Source organism: Schistocerca americana, chromosome 11 (assembly GCF_021461395.2).
Source record: "Schistocerca americana isolate TAMUIC-IGC-003095 chromosome 11, iqSchAmer2.1, whole genome shotgun sequence".
NCBI lineage: Eukaryota > Metazoa > Arthropoda > Insecta > Orthoptera > Acrididae > Schistocerca > Schistocerca americana.
Genome location: NC_060129.1, coordinates 100,641,961 through 100,664,817, shown reverse-complemented (window position 1 = coordinate 100,664,817; position 22,857 = coordinate 100,641,961). Strand labels below are relative to the sequence as shown.

At 44.3% G+C, this 22,857-nt stretch overlaps 1 protein-coding gene across 3 annotated transcripts in view; it reads right to left on the bottom strand.

The window, feature by feature from the left end:
- LOC124553873 (ankyrin-3-like) overlaps window positions 1-22,857 on the bottom strand; it is a 107,799-nt gene that overhangs the window by 24,597 nt on the left and 60,345 nt on the right. For 2 of the 3 annotated variants that reach the window (XM_047127874.1, XM_047127875.1), the window contains one exon: window positions 5,522-5,671. The exons of the other annotated variant lie outside the window; for it this stretch is intronic. In XM_047127874.1, coding sequence (XP_046983830.1) covers window positions 5,522-5,671 — 150 coding nt within the window. The remainder of the gene's footprint in view (window positions 1-5,521; window positions 5,672-22,857) is intronic. 3 annotated transcript variants of the gene reach the window in all.

Genomic DNA, 22,857 nt, shown 5'->3' with positions numbered 1-22,857 from the left:
TGTGCAGTTGACGGACTTTGAGCGAGGGCGTATAGTGGGCATGCGGGAGGCCGGGTGGACGTACCGACGAATTGCTCAACACGTGGGGCGTGAGGTCTCCACAGTACATCGATGTTGTCACCAGTGGTCGGCGGAAGGTGCACGTGCCCGTCGACCTGGGACCGGACCGCAGCGACGCACGGATGCACGCTAAGACTGTAGGATTCTACGCAGTGCCGTAGGGGACCGCACCGCCACTTCCCAGCAAATTAGGGACACTGTTGCTCCTGGGGTATCGGCGAGGACCATTCGCAACCGTCTCCATGAAGCTGGGCTACGGTCCCGCACACCGTTAGGCCGTCTTCCGCTCACGCCCCAACATCGTGCAGCCCGCCTCCAGTGGTGTCGCGACAGGCGTGAATGGAGGGACGAATGGAGACGTGTCGTCTTCAGCGATGAGAGTCGCTTCTGCCTTGGTGCCAATGATGGCCGTATGCGTGTTTGGCGCCGTGCAGGTGAGCGCCACAATCAGAACTGCATACGACCGAGGCACACAGGGCCAACACCCGGCATCATGGTGTGGGGAGCCGTACACTGGCCGTACACCACTGGTGATCGTCGAGGGGACACTGAATAGTGCACGGTACATCCAAGCCGTCATCGAACCCATCGTTCTACCATTCCTAGACCGGCAAGGGAACTTGCTGTTCCAACAGGACAATGCACGTCCGCATGTATCCCGTGCCACCCAACGTGCTCTAGAAGGTGTGAGTCAACTACCCAAACCGTCATCGAACCCACCGTTCTACCATTCCTAGACCGGCAAGGGAACTTGCTGTTCCAACAGGACAATGCACGTCCGCATGTATCCTGTGCCACCCAACGTGCTCTAGAAGGTGTAAGTCAACTACCCTGGCCAGCAAGATCTCCGGATCTGTCCCCCATTGAGCATGTTTGGGACTGGATGAAGCGTCGTCTCATGCGGTCTGCACGTCCAGCACGAACGCTGGTCCAACTGAGGCGCCAGGTGGAAATTGCATGGCAAGCCGTTCCACAGGACTACATCCAGCATCTCTACGATCGTCTCCATGGGAGAATAGCAGCCTGCATTGCTGCGAAAGGTGGATATACACTGTACTAGTGCCGACATTGTGCATGCTCTGTTGCCTGTGTCTATGTGCCTGTGGTTCTGTCAGTGTGATCATGTGATATATCTGACCCCAGGAATGTGTCAATAAAGTTTCCCCTTCCTGGGACAATGAATTCACGGTGTTCTTATTTCAATTTCCAGGAGTGTATTTTCATCAGATGATGGTTTTAGCTTGTGTGTCATAGATGGGTCTGTAGAACACACAGATGGTCAGATCTTAGTTGCTACATATCACTTTGTGTTATTCCATGCCTGGTATCTAAAGGAAACAAAAAAATACATCTAAATTATGAAGAAACCAAAAATAAAAACTGAAAAGGACATATTCTGCCAGACACCTAGAAAGACGACGTCGGTTTTGATCGAATGATGGTATGTGCCAAATGGTGGATATTGGATGTACTGTTAATGGTTTCAGTGTCTTCAGACGGTATATAGCTTTGTGGCGTAGCTAATAGTGTGCCATCTGAGTGTACCCTATAGCAATGAATGCTCCAGCCAGAAGGCGCAGAGTGGTGCAAACGTTTTAAGCAAGCCGGCAATCATGCCACAGAGACACACTTGTTCTCTCTGCAGCTAACTGGGCGAATTTGGGTCAAATTGTGGGCTTTGAGTGGCGGGATTGTCCTTTCAGAGAACTGTCACATAAGTTGGCCATATGGTATCAATTGTATACGATGCAGATATCAGTAGTCAGCTGAATATTCTGACACTCATAGATGAAGTCTTGGAAGGCCATGTGGCACAGACACCTGTCTGGATCATAGTATTGTAAGGGCAGCAGTGGCGGATCATACAGCTAACACACTACAGATAAGAGATCTTGTGAGGCCATGTGTGTCAACACTTAGTGTTGTGAACTGGTTATTTGCAGTGGGACTGCCGACATGCACAACTCTCGTCCATCTTTCATTTGTGAACACCATTGACATGCATGACTCGACTTGTGCTGTCGAAGGATCATTTGGAACATGGAATGGCGCAGATGTTATGGTCTAGGTTGTGACATGCTGCAATTCTCGTTCACCTTAGGCAATTCTGAAAAGGGCGCTACTCAGCACTCAGTACTAGCAGAATGTTGTTAGACCTTTTCTTTTTCCATTCTTGCATCAGGAATATGTTGTGTTATTCCAACAGGACAATGCACACCATCAAGCTGCCTGTAAATCTCAACATGCTAAGTTTTGTGTTCTGCCCACTCATCCAGTTTAGGGTGGCTAGGAAAGCCGCTTCCTCGGATCACTAGACAATCATTGAAGGAAATCATATTAAGGGAATTCATTATAAAACTTACGAGATATTGACGTCTCACAAGCAAGGGGCGAAAGACGAACATAAGCAAACTCTTCAGTATACACAGTTCGTAATGCAAGTGAACAAATACAGTTCTTAAGTCACTGCTGTAGTGTTCGCACGTCGGCTCAACTTCAACTCGGTCTGCGACCAGGCGGAGCGGCGCTTGTATTCTCCTCGTGTATAGGGCGCTCCTGTATCAGTGCCGTACGGCCGTCAGCGTGCTATTGGCTGACGCCGTCTAACAGCCCTCTCTGCCATAACGTTCCTGGCCGACGTGCCGGCGCTTCATATTACGCCGAAACGCTCTGTAAGACACGGAGCAACTTCCCTGCCAGCGTAGTCCCCAGACAAATCTCCTATTGAGCAAGTGTGGGATATGATGGGACACGAAATGAATTATGAGACTCGTCAACTAACAACTCTGACAGTACTACGCGAACAGGTCGAGCTGGCGAGGCGTAACATATCCCAGGACAGTATTCGCTATCTGTTCGATTAACTGGACGTCAGCACCTACATTGGTGCTGTGGAGATTAAAACCATGTAGAAATGTGGGTGTTTCACGCTGGTCGATACCTGGTACCATAGGGCTATCTGTGTTATTGACCTTTAAATCTAATCATTTCATATACTCCATATGCACTGTTGCAACAATAAAGCTTGAGCGAATTAGAAACTTCTTAAATGGTGCACTATTTTTTTCAGCATTAAAACAGTGATGTATTATGAGACTACATTAGCATATATGACGTCGTTTCTTGGGACTACTGGTTGCGTAGAATGTGGTGAAGGACATCCGAGTGCTCTGAGAACATAGGAACTGGCTAATTAGGCCACTTTAAAGCGACAACTGCATATCACATTACATCTTTATCATAGTACTTTAATACCACATGACAACGTGGGTAGGCAGCAAATAAACATGATCCCTTCAAACCATGACGCACAGATTTCGCATAATATAAAACAAACAAGGCAATAATTTGTTTTAAATGTAAAGAGTAAAAGGCAGTTACTCAATTTTGAAGGAAAGGTATGACATTGAGTGTCGAAACTGAACGCTATTCACTCTATGAATCCAAAGAGCGATGTAGAAACAAAAAAAATGAGTAAGTAAATTGTTACCAGGCTCCTATTTCAAAATTCGTAATGCGCTGTCAGACAAAATGTGACTTCCTTCCAGCATAAAATTCAGTCATCAGTTGCAAATATATTTTATGGTGGTTTACAGGTTTCGATAAATTAATTTGTCATCTTTTGAAGCGTATAAAATTAAGGATACCATAAATCTTTAGAACTTGGCTATATATTTATGTGAAGCATAAAATGTGTTTAAAATAATCACACACAATATGCACATTTCTAGACTTACCATGGCAGTATGCTTCTATGAAGGAGAAATTGACATCTGCTAAAAAGACATTAAGTAAGTTTCTGTAATACTAAAGTTTTAAACATGGCTGCGTGGTCAGAGACTGTTTTCAAAGTAAAATTAAAGCAATAAAACCCATCGGTCGCAAATATTAAGTCTTTTGACCTAATTCCGGCACTACCAAGAGTGCCTTTATCAGAAGTAAAACACTCAAACTGGCCTATATCATAAGTACAAACATTATGGGAAAATCGTTTTTGTATAAATGTAAGTACTGACTAGCAGTACAAGAAAGAAACAGTACTTACATAGCATGTACAAAATTAATATGAAGCGATAAAGCTTTAGTCACAAAATTTTTGAAGAAGTATTTTTCTGTAATATACTTTTTATGCTTCTCATAAATGTAGGGTCAAGGTCTAACGATTTATAATATCACTAATTTTGTAGCCTTCTGAAGATAAAAAAATGATTTGTCTGAACTGGTAAACCATAATGAAACTTATTTGCAACTGATGGCTGAATTTTATCCTGAAAAAACAATGCTACACAATCACAAATAAATTAAAAATGAAAGTGATGCATCAAGAAGACTTGGTGCGATGTCAATATAACTTCATACACATACACACCATCAACAGGTATGTAAATAATCATGTGAGTGGCAGACGGCTGAGAGAGAGTATTACTGTTGTTCAATTTTTAGCATTGTTTCCAGGCCGGATAAGGTAGAATAGTGGCATAAACAGCGCCCTCTCTTGAGCGAACTCTGAATGAGATGGCGATGTCGAGTATTCACGTGAAACAGCATTATCCGCAACTGAGGGATTTTAAAGAAGCTTTATTGCGAGTCTTCACTTGCCTGGCTACTCGAATCCTACAATATCCAGATTTTGGGCCATTAGAATGCAATGAGGCCCCGTGTCAAACTGCATGGGGGCATCAGGGCAGGCATTGCCGTCATCATGGATCAGATCGACCATGTCAGACAACAAGGACGTAGCATCACAGTTTTAATCTGCCTAGATGTTTGATATCAGAGCGCAATCCAATGCAGAGTGAAAATTTTATTAACATCCTTCAGACTGTGGCTAAGCCATGCCTCTGCAATACGCTTTCTTCCAGGAGTGCTAGCTGGTCTTGCAAGTTATGCTGGAGAGCATCTGTCAAGTTTGGAAGGCAGGAGACGAGGTACTGGCGGAAGTAAAGCTATGAAGACGGGTTGTGAGTCGTGCTCAGGTAGCTCAGACCATAGAGCTCTTGTCAGCAAAAGACAAAATTTTTTTTTCTTTTTCTTTTTTTTTTTAATGTGTGAAATCTTATGGGATTTAACTGCTAAGGTCATCAGTCCCTCAGCTTACACACTACTTAATCTAAATTATCCTAAGGACAAACACACACCCATGCCTGAGGGAGGACTCGAACCTCTGCTGGGACCAGCTGCACAGTCCATGACCGGAGAGCCTTACAATGCACGGCTAATCCCGCGCGACAGACAAAGTTTCTGAGTTCGAGTCTCGACCTGGTACACAGCTATAATCTGACAGGAAATTTCCACACCCACATTTCACTGAGTCTAATGAAATATCCATTTTCATAACTGGTCATGGCCCACATGCTGAATCAAGAGAAAATGGAGAATCAAAGGTATGACACTCAAACTTGAAACTGAACAAGTTCCAATGTGAAGGTATAAAACGTGCACGTATGGAGACAGAACTCACTGCAGGCGAGAGACGGTGGTGTCACCAGCTGCAGGGGTGTTGTGGGCGGTTGTCGTCGGCGCAGTTGCGATAGGAGTCCTGCTGTGGTCGCCGTGGTCGCTGTGCGGCAGAGTGCTGGCTGCCAGCGTGCTCTCTGGGGTGGCTGGAACACTGTACAGAGACAAGCAGTGAGTGGAGGTGTACTCATGTGGAGGGCAGGTAGCAGCCTCCCATACACAGTGCTACTGAGGGCTTGTCCAAACACAAAAAAATACAACACATGGTGTGAACGACAATAGTCGCTCCACTAAGATGTACCATTGAGGTACAAGAAATGATTATATGATATTTTTGGCTGGGAGGCCCCATCTGGGGAAGTTCAGCCGCTGAGTGCAAGTCTTATTTCAGCCGACGCCACATTTGGTGACTTGTGTGCTGGTGATGAGGATGAAATGATGACGAGGACAACACAAGATCCAGTCCACGAGTGGGAAAAATGTCCAAACCTGCCGGGAATTGAACCTGGGCCCACTGCATTGTAGGTATACATGGTACCACTGAGCTAAGCAGTTGGACACCGTTGAGGTAATCAGTTCACACATTTTTCCTCCTGAATTTCCCATACCACCAGCTTACCGTATTAGACCATAGTATGTACGAAATAAACCACAGATAAGCGGTATACGCAAAGGTCTATACTTATGCTCCACTGATATAGCAAGTACTGGGCAGCAAAGTTCGAATGCGTATCTGCAATATGAGCAATATTACAATGCCTGTAGCCTTTAAATATACTTCATGTGATACTATCAAATAATGGAAAATGTGGGATGGAATGTAACACTTTCATGAGACAGAAAGTAGCTACTCGCCATATAGCAGAGACGCTGAGCCTCAGATATGCACTACAAAAAGACTCTCACAATTAAAGCTTTCGGCCATTGGCTTTCGTCAACAATAGACACACATATGCATACACACACAATCATGCTAACACAACTCACAAACACGACTGCAGCCTCAGGCAGTCTCCCTGCCCATGGCCTCCTCCTTTCCCCCACCCAGTCGCCACTCCCATCATGCACTGGTGCTGCCGCTGCCAGTGTGGCCTCAGATGCGTGAGACTGCAGTCGTGTTTGTGAGTTGCGTTTGCGTGACTGTGTGTGTATGTGTATGTGTGTCTGTTCTTGACGAAAGCCAATGGCCAAAAGCCTTAATTGAGAGAGTGTTTTTGTATTGTATATCTGTGACTCAGCATCTGTGCTATATAGCGAGTAGCTACTTTCCTTCTCATGATATTGTTAATGTGATATTGTGATCATCAGATGGTCTATGTGGGTTCTGTGTTAGACACCTGGCTGTTAGAGACACGGATGTTAAACAAGGCAGAGAACTTCTTGTATGAAGCTATTCTTATGAAAAAGAAAGATACAGAATTGATTTACGCTGCCCAACGAGAACTCTCACTAAGCAGGTGAACATTGAGCATCAAATGACTGTTAAGTCGAATGAGTATTTGAGGAACTTCAGTAAGGTAAGCTCAGGCTGTGTATGCCTGGTAACTGACAAGAGGGTGTCACTCTGCTGAAATTAAATATTCTGTTTCATTATTGTATTCAGTGTACTTGTACTATCAGACTGTGATTGAGGGATTTCCTGGAGGGGGAAGGAGTCAATATGGTAGAAATTAATGAGGAAGAGGTTATGCAATACAACTATCAAAGCACATTTCAGTAAGGGCATATGAAACAACGATTGCACATAAGAAATCCTTAAAGTAATCTGTGAATTTTGGCAGTGGAGATAGACGCTAATGTCTGAGATGTGAAGTATAACCACTGAAGAAAGTGTGTAGTGTGTGTGTGTGTGTGTGTGTGTGTGTGTGATTTTTTTTTCATTACTTAATACAGTGAAATGTCATGCGGCTAGGGTCTCCCATTGCGTGGACCAGTCGCCTGGTGTAAGTCTTCTTAGTTGACGCCACTTCGGCGACTTGAGCGTCGATTGGGATCAGATGATATTGATGATAAAGACAACACAATATCTAGTCCTTCAGTGGAGGAAATCTCCGACGAAGCCAGGAGTCGAACCCAGGCCCCTCAGCATGTCATTCTGACGCACTGACTCCTCAGCTATTGAGGCGGACAAATAATGTAGAAAAATTGGGCTATGAATTGACGATTGACACGAAGTGGAGGCTATGATAATTGAACGTTATACGAGACATTGATGTTATGATAAGCAGATGGGCTCCTACCATGCATTAGTGTGTGAAGCCTGAGGCTGTGGTTAAGTTGATGGTTAGGAATACCAACACATATTCTATTTAATTTATTAAGTGCTACTGTGACCAACACTTCTGAATACTGCAAGCATAATATCTACAGGTAATGTGTTGGTGTACCAACTCAGAGTCGTCACCAAGTTTCAGAACACCCACACACACATCTGCTGCTGCTGTCACATTGGGTGGCACTTTGGCTAGTACGACTGTTGCGCCTCTGAAACGAAGCTGCCTGCTGTTGAGTGACCACATGAGGTACTCACTCCATCAGCTTTCAACCAATAGCTACCATGGACGACGTCTACGCCGCCGGATTACATTGATTTTCCATGTCTGCGTCATCAACAGCAGCGTGTACCCTGTTCGGGAGTTGTGAATCCTGGTTTATCTCTTTGCATGCACAGGAAATGCTCAGTGGCCCTGATCATCAGAAAGGCTCTGGTTATGGTTCAGAAAACGTTTGGCGTTGCCTACCTATGACCAGTTGAATCGCTTAAGGTGGAATCTATGTACCAAACGTTCAGCGCAAGAGTCGTTAGTCCATCCCCTGAAAAAGTGAAGTCAAATAGTGTGTTCAAATTTGACCATATTGCAGTGAGAAATCAGAATGAAATCAGAAAATATTTATTCTTTGCTCATAGACGCTAGTTGATATACTGAATTTCAGCCAGACATACTCATGGGTCCAAAAACATTTGATCCGGGATACTGCAAACCTTTCAGGTAGGACAATCTGAATTTCAAGTACGTTTACTAAACTCATGAAGGGCCCGACATGTCATTTGCTGAAATGTTGGGATTGATACGATAACTCTCAATATGATTTTCTGATTATTGATAAACTGAAGAAACTTAAAGAGTGGCGATATAGACAAAACTTCGACGAGATTCTGTATGAAAGCTAGTGTACCAAGCTGTAATCGTGTCGCTATACTGTAGGCTATGTTCAAGTTTGCATGGCTGCAGTGTGCTCATCAACAGAAAAATCGAGACCTTCAGTGTCAGATTAGGATAACTGCATCAAGGCAGCAGCTCTGAAAGGGGAATCCCAGCCGAATGACAGACTCCACTCAAGTGAGCAAATAGTCAGCAAAAGGTTAGCGGTATTGGAGGACATTATCAAGGCAGCAGCTACAACAGTTGAGTCCAATGGCAGAACCCCACAGTAAATAAGTTGCATTCTGTCTCGAAGTTTGATCTGTAGGCAACAGGATACCAACGAAACCCATGGTCCTATAAGTGTTGAAAGCTACTCGCCATAAATTGCGTCTCTGGGGATAGCTGGATAGTGAAAAGTGTCTCTCTGAAACGTTTAGACCCGTAACCGGAAGTATTTAAATGTTCTTGGTGGTGGTGGCGAATGGTTGTAGTGGTAGTAGTAGAAGAAGAAAGAGAAGTAGGAGAAGAAGAAGAAGAAGAAGAAGAGGATGAGGAAGAGGAAGAAGGTGTGGGCAGTCGAAATCATCCCTGTATTTAGGGAAAGCTACATATCAGCTTAACGAAGAACACCTTAAAGACAAGGGTGTGTGAATGGACATCTGGTTTAGTGGACCTAAAACCATCAAACCTTTTAAAGTATTTTCTGAAAGAAAACTATTGCTGACATATTACGTATGATTACTGTACAAAAGCGAACACCCCAAAAAGACCATTAAAAATCAGAAACAATAGGATATACATTAACATTAATAGACCAATGTTAAGCAGTGAATTTCACGTAGGGCATGCCTTTGACATTCAGCATAAAATTCTGAACACATTACCTCTAGAGTATATGTATTACAATGATCCTAACGAAAACATGTATCGGCTCCGACTACGGACGGCATCAGCAGCAGCGAATACAGTGCACACGAATGGAATATCCATCATCTCAGAGCTACGAGAAAGTCGCATTGCTGAACAATAATAGTGGAGACAGTGATCCGTAAACTTCACGAGTGCTATCGCAGAATCTTCCAGTGCAGAAGAGCTATAGTACATAATTTGGATAATCTATGACAGGCCGATCTCGTGGATGCAACAGCAAACTCATGAATGAATGCAGGTTGAAATATATCTTAATGATCACAGATATGTTCCAAATTTTCCTGGGCAGCTCCTCTGAAGGCAAAGAGAGGGAGTAACGAGGTGCAGGCGTTTGAACAATTGCTTCAGAACTGTAGGAATTGGTGTCCACACAAACTGCAGAATGATCACACAGGTGAATATTACAATAAGGACATCAAGCTGGTAATGGAGCGATAAGGGATAAACCACTATTCAACATTCTCCCACATGAAAGCGAGGTTTGGAGAGCGTATGAACAGAAACAAGCGCCTTGCCTCAGTGGCAACCGCAGTTCCCGTAAGATCAACGAAGTAAAGCGCTGTCAGGTTGGGCTATCTCTTGGATGGGTGACCATCTGGTCTGCTGAGCAGCTACTTGACTGAGGAGCGACTTGACTGAGAAGTAGTTGCTCTGGCATTATAACCTGATAACGGCTGGGAGAGTGGTGTGCTGACCACATGCCCATCTGTATCCACATCCAGTGACGCATGTGGGCAGAGGATGACACGGTGGCCGGTCGGTATTATTGGGCCTTTATGGGCTGTTTGTGAGGAGTTAACCATTAAGAACCATATGTGGATGGCTTGCACACATGTCTAGACACTCTCCAACAAATTATTGGAGAGTATAATCTAACTGAAGACAGCTGTCCATCCACGTGATAGTGGACTTCTGAATATATCATACAAGAGGATTAAGGTGGTGGATCCACGCAGTCAGAAAGCCATAGTAGGTGATATAGTGCTTATTTCAAAATACAAAATTTTGTCTCAGAAGTCTTACTTTCCTAGCTGCTCAATGGTGACCTTTACAGTGTCCAGAGCACAGGGAACAAATGTTAGAACACACACCTTAAAGAACGGCGCTGGTGAAGAAACTGCAGGAAGTTTTTACACAGCGGAATGGCACAAAAGATCCGGGGTTAAATGATCTGAGGTACACACCTCTTCTGGAAAACGTATGTTCTTCCTAGGCATCATAGCTATGTTGTATGTAAGCATTCAGCGCCTCAGGTGGGTGAGGGGACTGTCACGCGACTGGCTCCCAGGATCAAGGTGGCCACCAGGAGTATCATGGTAGTGTGTGGGCAGTACTCTTCAGGTAGTAGCCAGCTCTTGGCTGGGGCCCAGACCAGCTCAGAACTAACCTATGTTAGCTGCTTGCATGCATAAGACTCTCCAACTAGTGGTGGCTGCTATGCAGTTGCCAGGTTGTGACCACTGCTCATTGCTTCTACAACCTGTGGAGTATTTTATTCGCCACCGGGTGCTAGGTAGCTCACACAGTGCGTTATACTGTGCACCCCTACTGAAACATACCACCACCAGTGCTGTGTGAAGGCTACGCCCATGACACAAGCGTGATAGTGCTGCCACAATGTGGTGGGAAAATAAACTATTCTCTTGCTCGTCGGATACTGCAGACAAATTCTGAGTCACCCATACCTATGAAAGTAGGAGTCAATTCGACGAGGCAGTGATATGTTCCTGGAATGGGTGGTACTCACCTACTTGACAGGTGTCATCTCCTCAGAGCTACTCATGGGTGGCTCTCAACTCGCTATCCCTCCATTCCTTTCTCTCATAATGTATTGAGCAAGCTGGTTAGTGCTTCTCAACAGTTACTGTCCTTTCATTCTTTCATACTGCTGTCACAACCGCTCTTCTTCAACCTAGACCTTTTCAGCATTATGAAGCACTGTGTTGCTGCTTTCAACATAGGTATACAAAGTAATTTCAGCTCTCATCTCTGTGTATGTGTGTGTTACCTTCTTTTATAACTCCCTATCAGATGGCAAGTTTCCTTCTCCTCCACCCATTGCAGTTCTGAGCATCCTGTCGCCTATGTTGAGTGCCATTGCATTTCAGGATCTGGTTAGGCAGCTTTGCACTCGTGAGGAAGGCTTCTGCTTAAATTCTGGTTCATGTGAAAGTGATTACGAGTTTCTCTCCCCTCTCTCCATGTGTGTATGTGCACAGATGTCTAACAATACGCTTTTTATTTCTGCCTTTTGCAGAAATCTTGAGTCAGATCAAGGAATTGGGGATGGATCAAATCTCACAGCTGAGTCCAGTAACAATTGGGTTGACTCCAACTCAGTGTACCATTCTCGTTAGTGATGAAAACAACAGGCAGGAGACACCTTCTGAGCCCACCCCATAATCCATGACACCAAACTTCGAATACCACAGATATGAGCAGAAGTTCTCCTATCACCCAACAAAAAAATTGCATTCTTGCACTGCTAATGGTATGTTGGTATGTTTTCTTGTCTTCTTGTAGGCGCACTCAACAATGAGTACCAGGTGAATTTGTTCACCTTTTTCATCAACATTAGCTCATGGAGCATAATGTTGGCCATCAAATAGAGAATATATGAAGTAGGTGTCCTCATTCTTCTTCTATCAACAAACACAACTGCATGCATTGATTACTAATGTTAGGTGTTCTATTCTCTGTTTGCTGGTGAACTCGATGCATGTGTCGAGGTTGACCAACTTTTGTTGGATTGTATGGAGGAGGTGCTGTGTGGAAGACTTGCACATGTAGCAGCAGCAGACCCACTGACGATGGTGCAGGTGGATCTGGCTGTGCAGCAGCCTTGCCCACCATATGTGTTCCAGCAGTTCTCCCGCCATCCATGATGCAGCCTGGCCTGTTGTGAGACACTAATAATTTTGAATGTATGTAGAAACAGTATAGATCCATATATACTCTTTTTCCTGAAATTATGTATGATAATTAATATTGGTTCCTCCTTCTGTCTTTGTATGTGATATGTGGGAGAGGTAGTGTGGTGGACATGTGCGTCAAACAGCAGCTGATCGACCCATGATGTTCCAGCATGCTCCATAGCTGCCCATGACGTACCCACAGCACCAGCAAGAACAGCTGCATCAGTAGCAGCTGGTCATTGCATCAGCAGCCTGCCCCATTGATGACTGTGGTGATGTACTTATGACTGACCACGAGGCAGAGGCATTCCAGGACAAGTGACATCTGTGGTGCAACACTGGCCCTCAAAGTTCCAGACCTGCCTGTCGAACAGCAGTTCAATTCTGGCCTGTTTGCAATTATCTTGAAAGCGCTCTCAATGACCTTGCCCATCTCGCAAGCATCACCACCAGAGATCGCCGTGACACCGAGTCGCGTCTAGTAGCTGCAGTACTCACATCTGTGCTATTAAGGATTAGAGAGTAGATAGTACTGGCGTACTTCACTACTCAATGATCACTGGCACATTTCGGAAATTATCTCATCTGCTGAAACTGACCATCTGAATGTGAGCTCCCGAGATCCTGCCACTTTCCTTCGTGCTTGTCAAATAGTTTTGGAAACAGAGCTCCCTGGATACATCGACAGTATCCCGCCATTAAGTGCAAGGCAGTTCTGTAATGTAAGCTGACGCACTCCCTGAAACACGAAATGGTTTTGAGGAGAGCAGCGTCGTCAAAATATGGAGGTGAACTGTCATCGTATCATGGGGTGAGTCGGTCGCAGAGTAGTTCAGAACTTTTATAAGAGTGTTATGAGGGACCTTTTTCCTGAGATGTAGGGAAGGGGGTCTGGTGAGGCACCCAGCAGCGTACTCCACCTAGACTTTTACTCACATGGCTTTGTTCCAAGTATTGGAGGTCCAGTTACAACTCTTTTCCAAAAGATGTAGCTGCTAAAAATGCGTGCTTTTATGTCTGGAATACTGCCAAAGGGGATGTATATTGCTTTACATTGTCGCTTATGGCCAACAATAGAAATTACCCTAGTCATGTATATCATTCGAATACATACAAAAGATATAATGTCCCCTGCCATCATAGTGTCCACAGCATTTTCTTTAAATCTGTAGGACATTCCAAAATTTGACATCCAGAATTTCAATTATGCGATTCATGTGTGCACCCTTGGAGATAATAACCCAGAAATGAGCAGACCTTGAATAACAATTAAGTGAACACTAAAGCAATGGGACGACACTACTTCTTCAAGTTAACAGGTAAATGTTCCAGATGCAGAGACCTTTCTCTAATCTCCGAGTGCAATTTGGATAAAACACATGCCACACTTGTTTCTGCCCACGTGTAGAAACACTGTGGTACACTACATTTCTGCCATAGATGTCTCAAGTCATTCACCAGGGGTGAATATCTTGAAAGACACTTCATTGACTCCTCAATCCATGAACTGGTACACGTGGAAAAACCTACTGAAGACAAAAAGTTCTTAAAATGTAAGAACGACCACCACCAGGAGCCATGTCCCTTAGTTATGTACACTGTTCTAGAGTGCCTCTTAGTTCCTGTGACACAGTCTGAAGGCGATCCCCCTGCCTTCCATACCATCTTCATAGAATGGCTTGTACCATATGCAGCTGCATAATACATTGCATGCATGTATGACTGTAGTCCCAACAAATTCAAATGTATGTTGGGGAAAATCCTTCGAGATAGTTGCTCGCTGAGCTCTAAGAACTTATGTGGAAAGCTGATTATGCCTATAGTGACAACGTCCCCCATGACCAACTCAGAGTAGAACGATCCGTAGTATGTCATTTGATTGCTGTATTTGTGGGCTGCTGTTTGATAGAGAAGAGGTATCTCTTCATCGTGGCCATTGTCACCTAACAGGGAAATTCAACACACGCATCTGGAAGTACCAGTTGCCATGGCAAATACCCATCTTTTTACACTATTTGATTGGGTATGATAACCACTTTCTGGTTCAGTACTTGGGTGATTTCTCGTTCAAAGCTGATAAGGTCTATGTCATTCCTGACACTATTGAAAAGTACATCTCATTTTCAAAGAGAATCATGCCAAGAATAATGTTTTGCTTCCTGGATTCACTTTACTCCATGCATCGGTCTCTTTAGAAACATACTGATACAATGCATTTTAAGGATAAGCATATCACCAGAGCCACAGATCCAGATGATCGAAGTTTCACCTTGTGACGAAGAAGAGTGGGTTTCCGCATAAATGGTTCAAATGGCTCTGAGCACTATGGGACTTAACATCTGAGGTCACCAGTTCCCTAGACCTTAGAACTACTTAAATCTAACTAACCTAAGGACATCACACACATCCATGCCCGAGGCAGGATTCGAACCTGCGACCGTAGCGGTGACCGGTTCCAGACTGAAGTGCCTACAACCACTCGGCCACAACGGGTGGCTTTCCTCATAAATACTTGAATTCGATGGCGTTCTGTATGCTTTCATGCACAGCGGTAAGGTAAGGTGGGCAACAGAGGCAGACGTCAGCCATTGACATAACAAAGTAGGACGGGAGCAGAAGTGGTTAGTGTACAAGTAACACAGCAAACAGAATATTTACTTAACTGTGTTTTCCCCAAACATGCAAAGACTCATTACAAATGGTGGAATAAGATATAGCGTTCAGCTCGAACAATAGCAACAACAGTAATTTGGGAGTTGTGACTTGGCGGAATCGGAGTGGCATCCCTAACGAAGAGGCTCCTAGTGCGAGCAGGCTGAGCCGCTGTCACTAGCCATCCCGTATTGCAGCCGCAGAGAGCGCTCGACGTATGAACACATAGCTCACTGGCCGCGATGGCTGGGTCCACCAGATTCCACAGGATCAGTATTGGCGTCAGACAGTAACTTGCAATTCAGTTGCTGTGACCCCCATGATGTACTGATACGTGGTATCACCAATGGAGAGAATCAATGAAACCACATTGCCAACTCAGCCGCATTCTCTAGTGAATTAACAAGCATTATCACAACGGATGTGGAGTGTGAGTACAAGGTTAATAATTGGCTGGAGTTTGGAGTCACTGATTTAAACGAATATGCCAGTTGATGCGGAATGCTGCTCATGGACATCTTCAAGAAGTTCTGAAATGTACGCATACTGCCTTCCACTTTATGGCACCTGGGCTTTCGTGGGATGCAATGTTAAGGAAGATGTTTGTCAACATTGTTCTGGTGACCAATACTGATATGTTGCTCTTCTTAAAATATGGTATTCACAGGGGTGAATAACCCATAAATGAGTGAGGTGGAGTACAGGCCATCTGGTAATTTAAGTTACAATCTTTACCAGGATCTCAAGCATCTATATGAACAATCCATGTAACGAAGTATACCATTTAAAGGGTTCCAGTGGCTGTCCAAGCAGAAAATGGATAGTTTCTACATCTACGTGATTACTCTGTTTTCACAATAAAGTGCCTGGGAGAGGGTTCAATGAACCACCTTCAAGCTGTCCCTCAAACGTTCCACTCTCTAACGGCGCGCGGGAAAAACGAGCACTAAAATTTTTCTGTTTGAGCCCTGATTTCTCTTATTTTATCGTGAAGATCATGTCTCCCTGTGAAGGTGGGTACCAATAGAATGTTTTCGATGGAGATAACTGGTGATTGAAATTTCATTAGAAGATCCCGTCGCAACGAAAAACGCCATTGTTTTAATGATTGCCACTCCAGTTCACGTATCATGTCTGTGACACTATCTCCCCTATTTCGCGATAATACAAAACGAGCTGCCCTTCTTTGTAGTTTTTCGATGTCATCCGTCAGTACCACCTGATGCGGATCCCACACCGCACAGCAATACTCGAGAATAGGGAGGAAAATCGTAGTGTAAGCAGTCTCTTTGGTAGACCTGTTGCACCTTCTAAGTGCTGTGCCAACGAATCGCAGTCTTTGGTTTGCTCTTCCCACAGTAGTATCAATGTGATCGTTCCAATTTCGGTTATTTATAATTGTAATTCCTAAGTATTTAATTGAATTTACAGCCCTCAGTTTTGTGTGACTTATCGCGTTATCGAAATTTAGTTGATTTTTTTAGTGTTCATGTGAATAACTTGACACTTTTCTTTATTTACAGGCAATTGCCACTTTTCGCATCATACAGATATCTTATCTAAATCATTTTGCAGGTCATTTTGATCATTTGATGACTTTACAAGACCATAAATGACAGCATCATACGCAAACAATCTAAGACGGCTACTCAGATAATCTCCTATGTCGTTAATATAGATCAAGAACAATAGAGGGCCTATTACACTTCCTTGGGGAACGCCGGATATGACTTCTCTTTTACTCGATGACTTTCCGTGTATTACTACGAACTGCGACCTTTCTGACAGGAAATCAGGAATCCAGTCGCACAACTGAGGCGATACTCCGTAGGCATGCGGTTTGGGTAGTTTGGTTACAAGTCGCATGTGAGGAACCGTGTCAAAAGCCTTCTGGAAATCTAAAAATATGGAATCAAATTGACATCCCCTGTTGCTAGCACTTATTACTTCATGAGTATAAAGAGCTAGTTGTGCTTCACAAGAACGATATTTTCCGAATCTGTGCTGACTATGTGTCAATAAGCATGAGATCCATGAAGCTGATGATGGTGGTGAGGGGTATGGTCTAAGGGTAGAGCTGGAGTATCCCACCAGTAGTCATGACGAGCACAATGACTTTTTGCTATGTATGAAGAGCCTGGTCCCACGAAATGGCTCCATCCCGAAGCTTTTGACAACGCTGGGGACAAATTCCTTCTATTTTTCCATATAGAAAGTTCCAGCAATGTCTCAGGATCGGATGGAGTTTGTTAGTATCAGCCAAGGAATCTGCTTCAAGCAGTATCCCTGGCTGAAGGAACACAATGGCAACTGATTCTGAGAAAGTCAAATTAACGAATAATTCGGTTTTTGGAAAAGCTTTGGAAAATTTTAGAAAACACTGTGAAATTTATTTTGTATGCTGGTGAGCTGATAGCCTAAGAGGTTACGTCACCATGCCAAATTTTCAATGGACCACCATCTTCAGTGGAGGACTGAGTAAATGACCAAGATTTCAGTGCTCTTCACGAAGCCTGTCTGTATCGGTATGTGTTCTGGACCTCTCGAAACTTCACTAGTCCCGTGTTCACTAAGACTTTGCTAACCAAAAATTCTCCAGTTCCAACTTACTTTATCTGGATACAGAGCGTTTCGCTACTGGTGAAAGTCTGTGATCCATATGAAGCTAACAGGTGCAGCCATGAAGAATTTGATACTTCTGGATACATGCACAATAATTCTTTAGAAATAACACCACAAAACAAGAAGATTATCTTCCTGAAGACGAGGCGAATCGTTTGTAGATCGTGGAGTTTATGGGGCTCGGATCCTGCATGTATGCTTATCACGTAGGCACCCAGAGGTGTGCTTTGTGTATGCATTATGAAGTGTCAAGGGCTCTCACATCTGAAGATTACAATGAGTGGCTTCTTTGTGTGTGCCTGTTTTTCTTAACCAGCTGGTGCTTGTCCATGTTTCTCCTGTATACAGCGTAAACATACCAGAAACCATTAACTAAATACCAAATATATCGTACACCGAAAATATATTGTACATAGAAAGAGCGGATTCACTGAAATGTAAATATACTGAAAGAAATGCTGGATATATGGAATGTACTGATTATATGGAAAATGTAAAATCCAAGTTCTATCATTAATGCAGGTGATAGCCAAAAGTCATCAAAAATAGCACTTTGTAAATAAAAATTGTGTGTCCATATACACTCCTGGAAATTGAAATAAGAACACCGTGAATTCATTGTCCCAGGAAGGGGAAACTTTATTGACACATTCCTGGGGTCAGATAGATCACATGATCACACTGACAGAACCACAGGCACATAGACACAGGCAACAGAGCATGCACAATGTCGGCACTAGTACAGTGTATATCCACCTTTCGCAGCAATGCAGGCTGCTATTCTCCCATGGAGACGATCGTAGAGATGCTGGATGTAGTCCTGTGGAACGGCTTGCCATGCCATTTCCACCTGGCGCCTCAGTTGGACCAGCGTTCGTGCTGGACGTGCAGACCGCGTGAGACGACGCTTCATCCAGTCCCAAACATGCTCAATGGCGGACAGATCCGGAGATCTTGCTGGCCAGGGTAGTTGACTTACACCTTCTAGAGCACGTTGGGTGGCACGGGATACATGCGGACGTGCATTGTCCTGTTGGAACAGCAAGTTCCCTTGCCGGTCTAGGAATGGTAGAACGATGGGTTCGATGACGGTTTGGATGTACCGTGTACTATTCAGTGTCCCACGACGATCACCAGTGGTGTACGGCCAGTGTAGGAGATCGCTCCCCACACCATGATGCCGGGTGTTGGCCCTGTGTGCCTCGGTCGTATGCAGTCCTGATTGTGGCGCTCACCTGCACGGCGCCAAACACGCATACGACCATCATTGGCACCAAGGCAGAAGCGACTCTCATCGCTGAAGACGACACGTCTCCATTCGTCCCTCCATTCACGCCTGTCGCGACACCACTGGAGGCGGGCTGCACGATGTTGGGGCGTGAGCGGAAGACGGCCTAACGGTGTGCGGGACCGTAGCCCAGCTTCATGGAGACGGTTGCGAATGGTCCTCGCCGATACCCCAGGAGCAACAGTGTCCCTAATTTGCTGGGAAATGGCGGTGCGGTCCCCTACGACACTGTGTAGGATCCTACAGTCTTGGCGTGCATCCGTGCGTCGCTGCGGTCCGGTCCCAGGTCGACGGGCACGTGCACCTTCCGCCGACCACTGGCGACAACATCGATGTACTGTGGAGACCTCACGCCCCACGTGTTGAGCAATTCGGCGGTACGTCCACCCGGCCTCCCGCAAGCCCACTATACGCCCTCGCTCAAAGTCCGTCAACTGCACATACGGTTCACGTCCACGCTGTCGCGGCATGCTACCAGTGTTAAAGACTGCGATGGAGCTCCGTATGCCACGGCGAACTGGCTGACACTGACGGTGGCGGTGCACAAATGCTGAGCAGCTAGCGTCATTCGACGGCCAACACCGTGGTTCCTGGTGTGTCCGCTGTGCCGTGCGTGTGATCATTGCTTGTACAGCCCTCTCGCAGTGTCCGGAGCACTGGGTCTGACACACCGGTGTCAATGTGTTCTTTTTTCCATTTCCAAGAGTGTACATATGTTATAAAGAAAATATTGTTGATGAACTAGAACAAACAATTGATTGTAACCCAAAAATACACTGCATGTACGACACAGAAACAAAAGTTTTCGTGATAAGCTGTCAGTTAATTTGTTATACCATCGTTATTATTTGCAGACCCTTTTAACTAGACTCTTGCAGCTGAACTACATACAGGAAACTTTTAGTGATGATTTGCTGTTGTTTGTAACAAACCTGCACCTCTCCACCATGATGGTCAGATATCGAATGGAGACAGAGGTCTACACACAGTTGAGCTAGTTATAAAGGATGATAAGGGAGAGGACGAGGAGAGCTCGAATCTTATTGGTCCATTGTGCTCCCACTGACAGAGAGATTTCAGACCTATTTTACGTCATGTGACCTAGTATCGAGTCCATTTGTATAAGGAGTGTGGCTACGATCATGTGATGTCACGATCTCAAACATAACTCACACAGTTGGCTAAGTGGTGCCTCTGGGTGCCTTTGATCAATTCCTGGTGGTTCCTCAGAGTGGAGAGGGTGGGGCAGTGAGAAACCTGAGTGTATAACCTGACACCAGAAGTCCTTATCAGTGTAACCTGATACTCAAGGTGAAAGCTGTCTGGAACATACACTGGAAACCTACTCTCATTGACAAGAGCTGCCCAATGACATTTTGCTCATCTACTATTGTTAAAATTACGTAATATGATACTTGTTCCGCGTTCAGTGATGGTAACACAGAGACAGACTAGGATCTGATGCAGGTTGCTTCTCCAAAAACATATTGAAGACGATTGATAATGTATGTACTGCTAGGGTCCAAATATCAGTGAAGGGAACACCAGAAGAATCATACTAGAAGAAAAGAGCTACATAAAGACTAAACTATCCAAATGTATGGTTATGGTCAACATTAACATATTTGTTTCTGACATAAACATTGCATTTCATGAAATTATCGTTTTTCAGTGCGTAAGGAACGTTTTATGCTAAACCGTTATGGATAAGAAGATGAACTTTAGTACAGAATTTATATATGTTATAACACAGCTCTTGTGGCACAAAATTTTTCAAAGTGCGTTATTTTCAAATACATTTAAATTCTTGCAAAATAAAAATTACTGTATCTCTTTCATGTAAACTTAAAAATATTCTGAGAGTTCAAAGAATGACACTAAAAATACAGTACATAGATTTTTTTATCTAATTACTAAGAATGACTTACCACATTTTCAAATGGACAACAATAATATCATTTTAAAAATATTCCTAATGCCATAACACGTACTCTGAAACTACCAAGCAACGTTCTGACCAACCCATTCCACAAAAAATTTAGAAACAAAATCCAGATTATAGACAATTCACAATGACATCTGCAAAATTTAGTTCGATTATGTCTCAAACAGTTAATGTTACAGTAGCTTGTATGTGGGCACCTGTTTTCTCATACATCCACCCTTATGAGTGTATGAATACAGTGGAACCTGTCTTGCTCATTTACTGTGTCATAGGAGCTCAGCTATGGGCCATGTCATAATCGATATTATACAAGTTTCATTAATTGTGTCTATACGTTTGGATGGTTGTGTGCTAAAGTAAAAATTTGTGTTATGGACTAATAATGTAATTCATCTCTTCCACGAATCATGTACTTCGCCATTGGTGGGGAGGCTTGGTGCCTCAGTGATACAGACAGCTGTAACATAGGTGCAACAATGACAGAGGGTATCTGTTGAGAGGCCACACAAACATGTGGTCCCTGAAGAGGGGCAGCAGGCTTTTAAGTAATTGCAGGGGGAAACAGTCTGGACGACTGACTAATCTGGCCACGGTATATCAACTAAAAAGGCGTTGCTGTGTTTGTACTGTGAATGACTGAAAGCAAGGGGAAACTCCAGCCATAATTTTTCCCGATGCAGCTCTGCTGTATGCTTGATCGATGATGGCATCTACTTGTGTAAATTGTTACGAAGACCAGTAATCCCACATTTGGATCTCTGGATGGTACCTACTCAGGAGGATATCGTTATCAGGAGAAACAAAATTGGCGTTCTATGGATCGGAGCATGGAATGTCAGATCCCTGTGGCGGAGTGGTTACACGACAATAACATCCCTGTAATGGACTGGCTTGCACAAAGTCCTGACATGAATCCTTTAGAACACCTGTGCCACGTTTTGGAACGCCGAATTGGTGCCAGGCTGCGCCGACCGACATCGATACCTCTCCTCAGTGCAGCACTCCGTGGAGAATGGGCTGCCATTCCTCAGGGAACCTTCCAGGACCTGATTCAACGTATGCCTCCGAGAGTGGAAACTGTAATCAAGGCTAAGGGTGGGACAACACCATATTGAATTCCAGCATTACCGATGGAGGGTGCCCGGAACTTGTAAGTGATTTTTAGCAAAGTGTCTGGATACTTTTGATCATATAGCGTAAGTGTAAAAGAACGGACTCTGAAAATTACGACCATTAACACTAACATCAGTTGGCTGAAGAATCCATAACGTGTTCTCGGCTGGCATACAGTAAATTTCCTTGAGAGGGGGAAGCTTCTGTCTATAATTCAGCAAGGTTTTAGAAAGCATCGCTCTTGTGAAACTCGGCTTACCCTCACTTACACGAGATCGTGCGAACAATGGATGACGTGAAATGGGCGGATTCCATAGAAACAGATATCCGTAAAACATTTGACACGATGTCACAGTGCCGACTGTTAACGAAAGTACAAGCACACAGAATGGGTTCCTAGGTATATGAGTCACCTGAAGATATTTTAAGTAACAGATCCCAGTACGTTGTCCCCGACGGCGAGTTTGAGGCTGTGATATTGTTAGGAGTGTACCAGAGAAGCGCAATAAGGCCGCTGTTATTTTCTATGTACATAAAAGATCTGGCAGACAGGGTAAACAGCAGTCTGCGGCTGTTTGGTGCCGATGATGTGGCATACGGGAAGGCGCCGTCGTTGAGTGACTGTAGGAGGAGACAGGATGACTTAGACAAAATTTCCAGGTGGTGTGATGAATAGCAGCTGGCTCTAAATGTAGAAACACGTAAGTTAATATACACTGCTGGCCACCG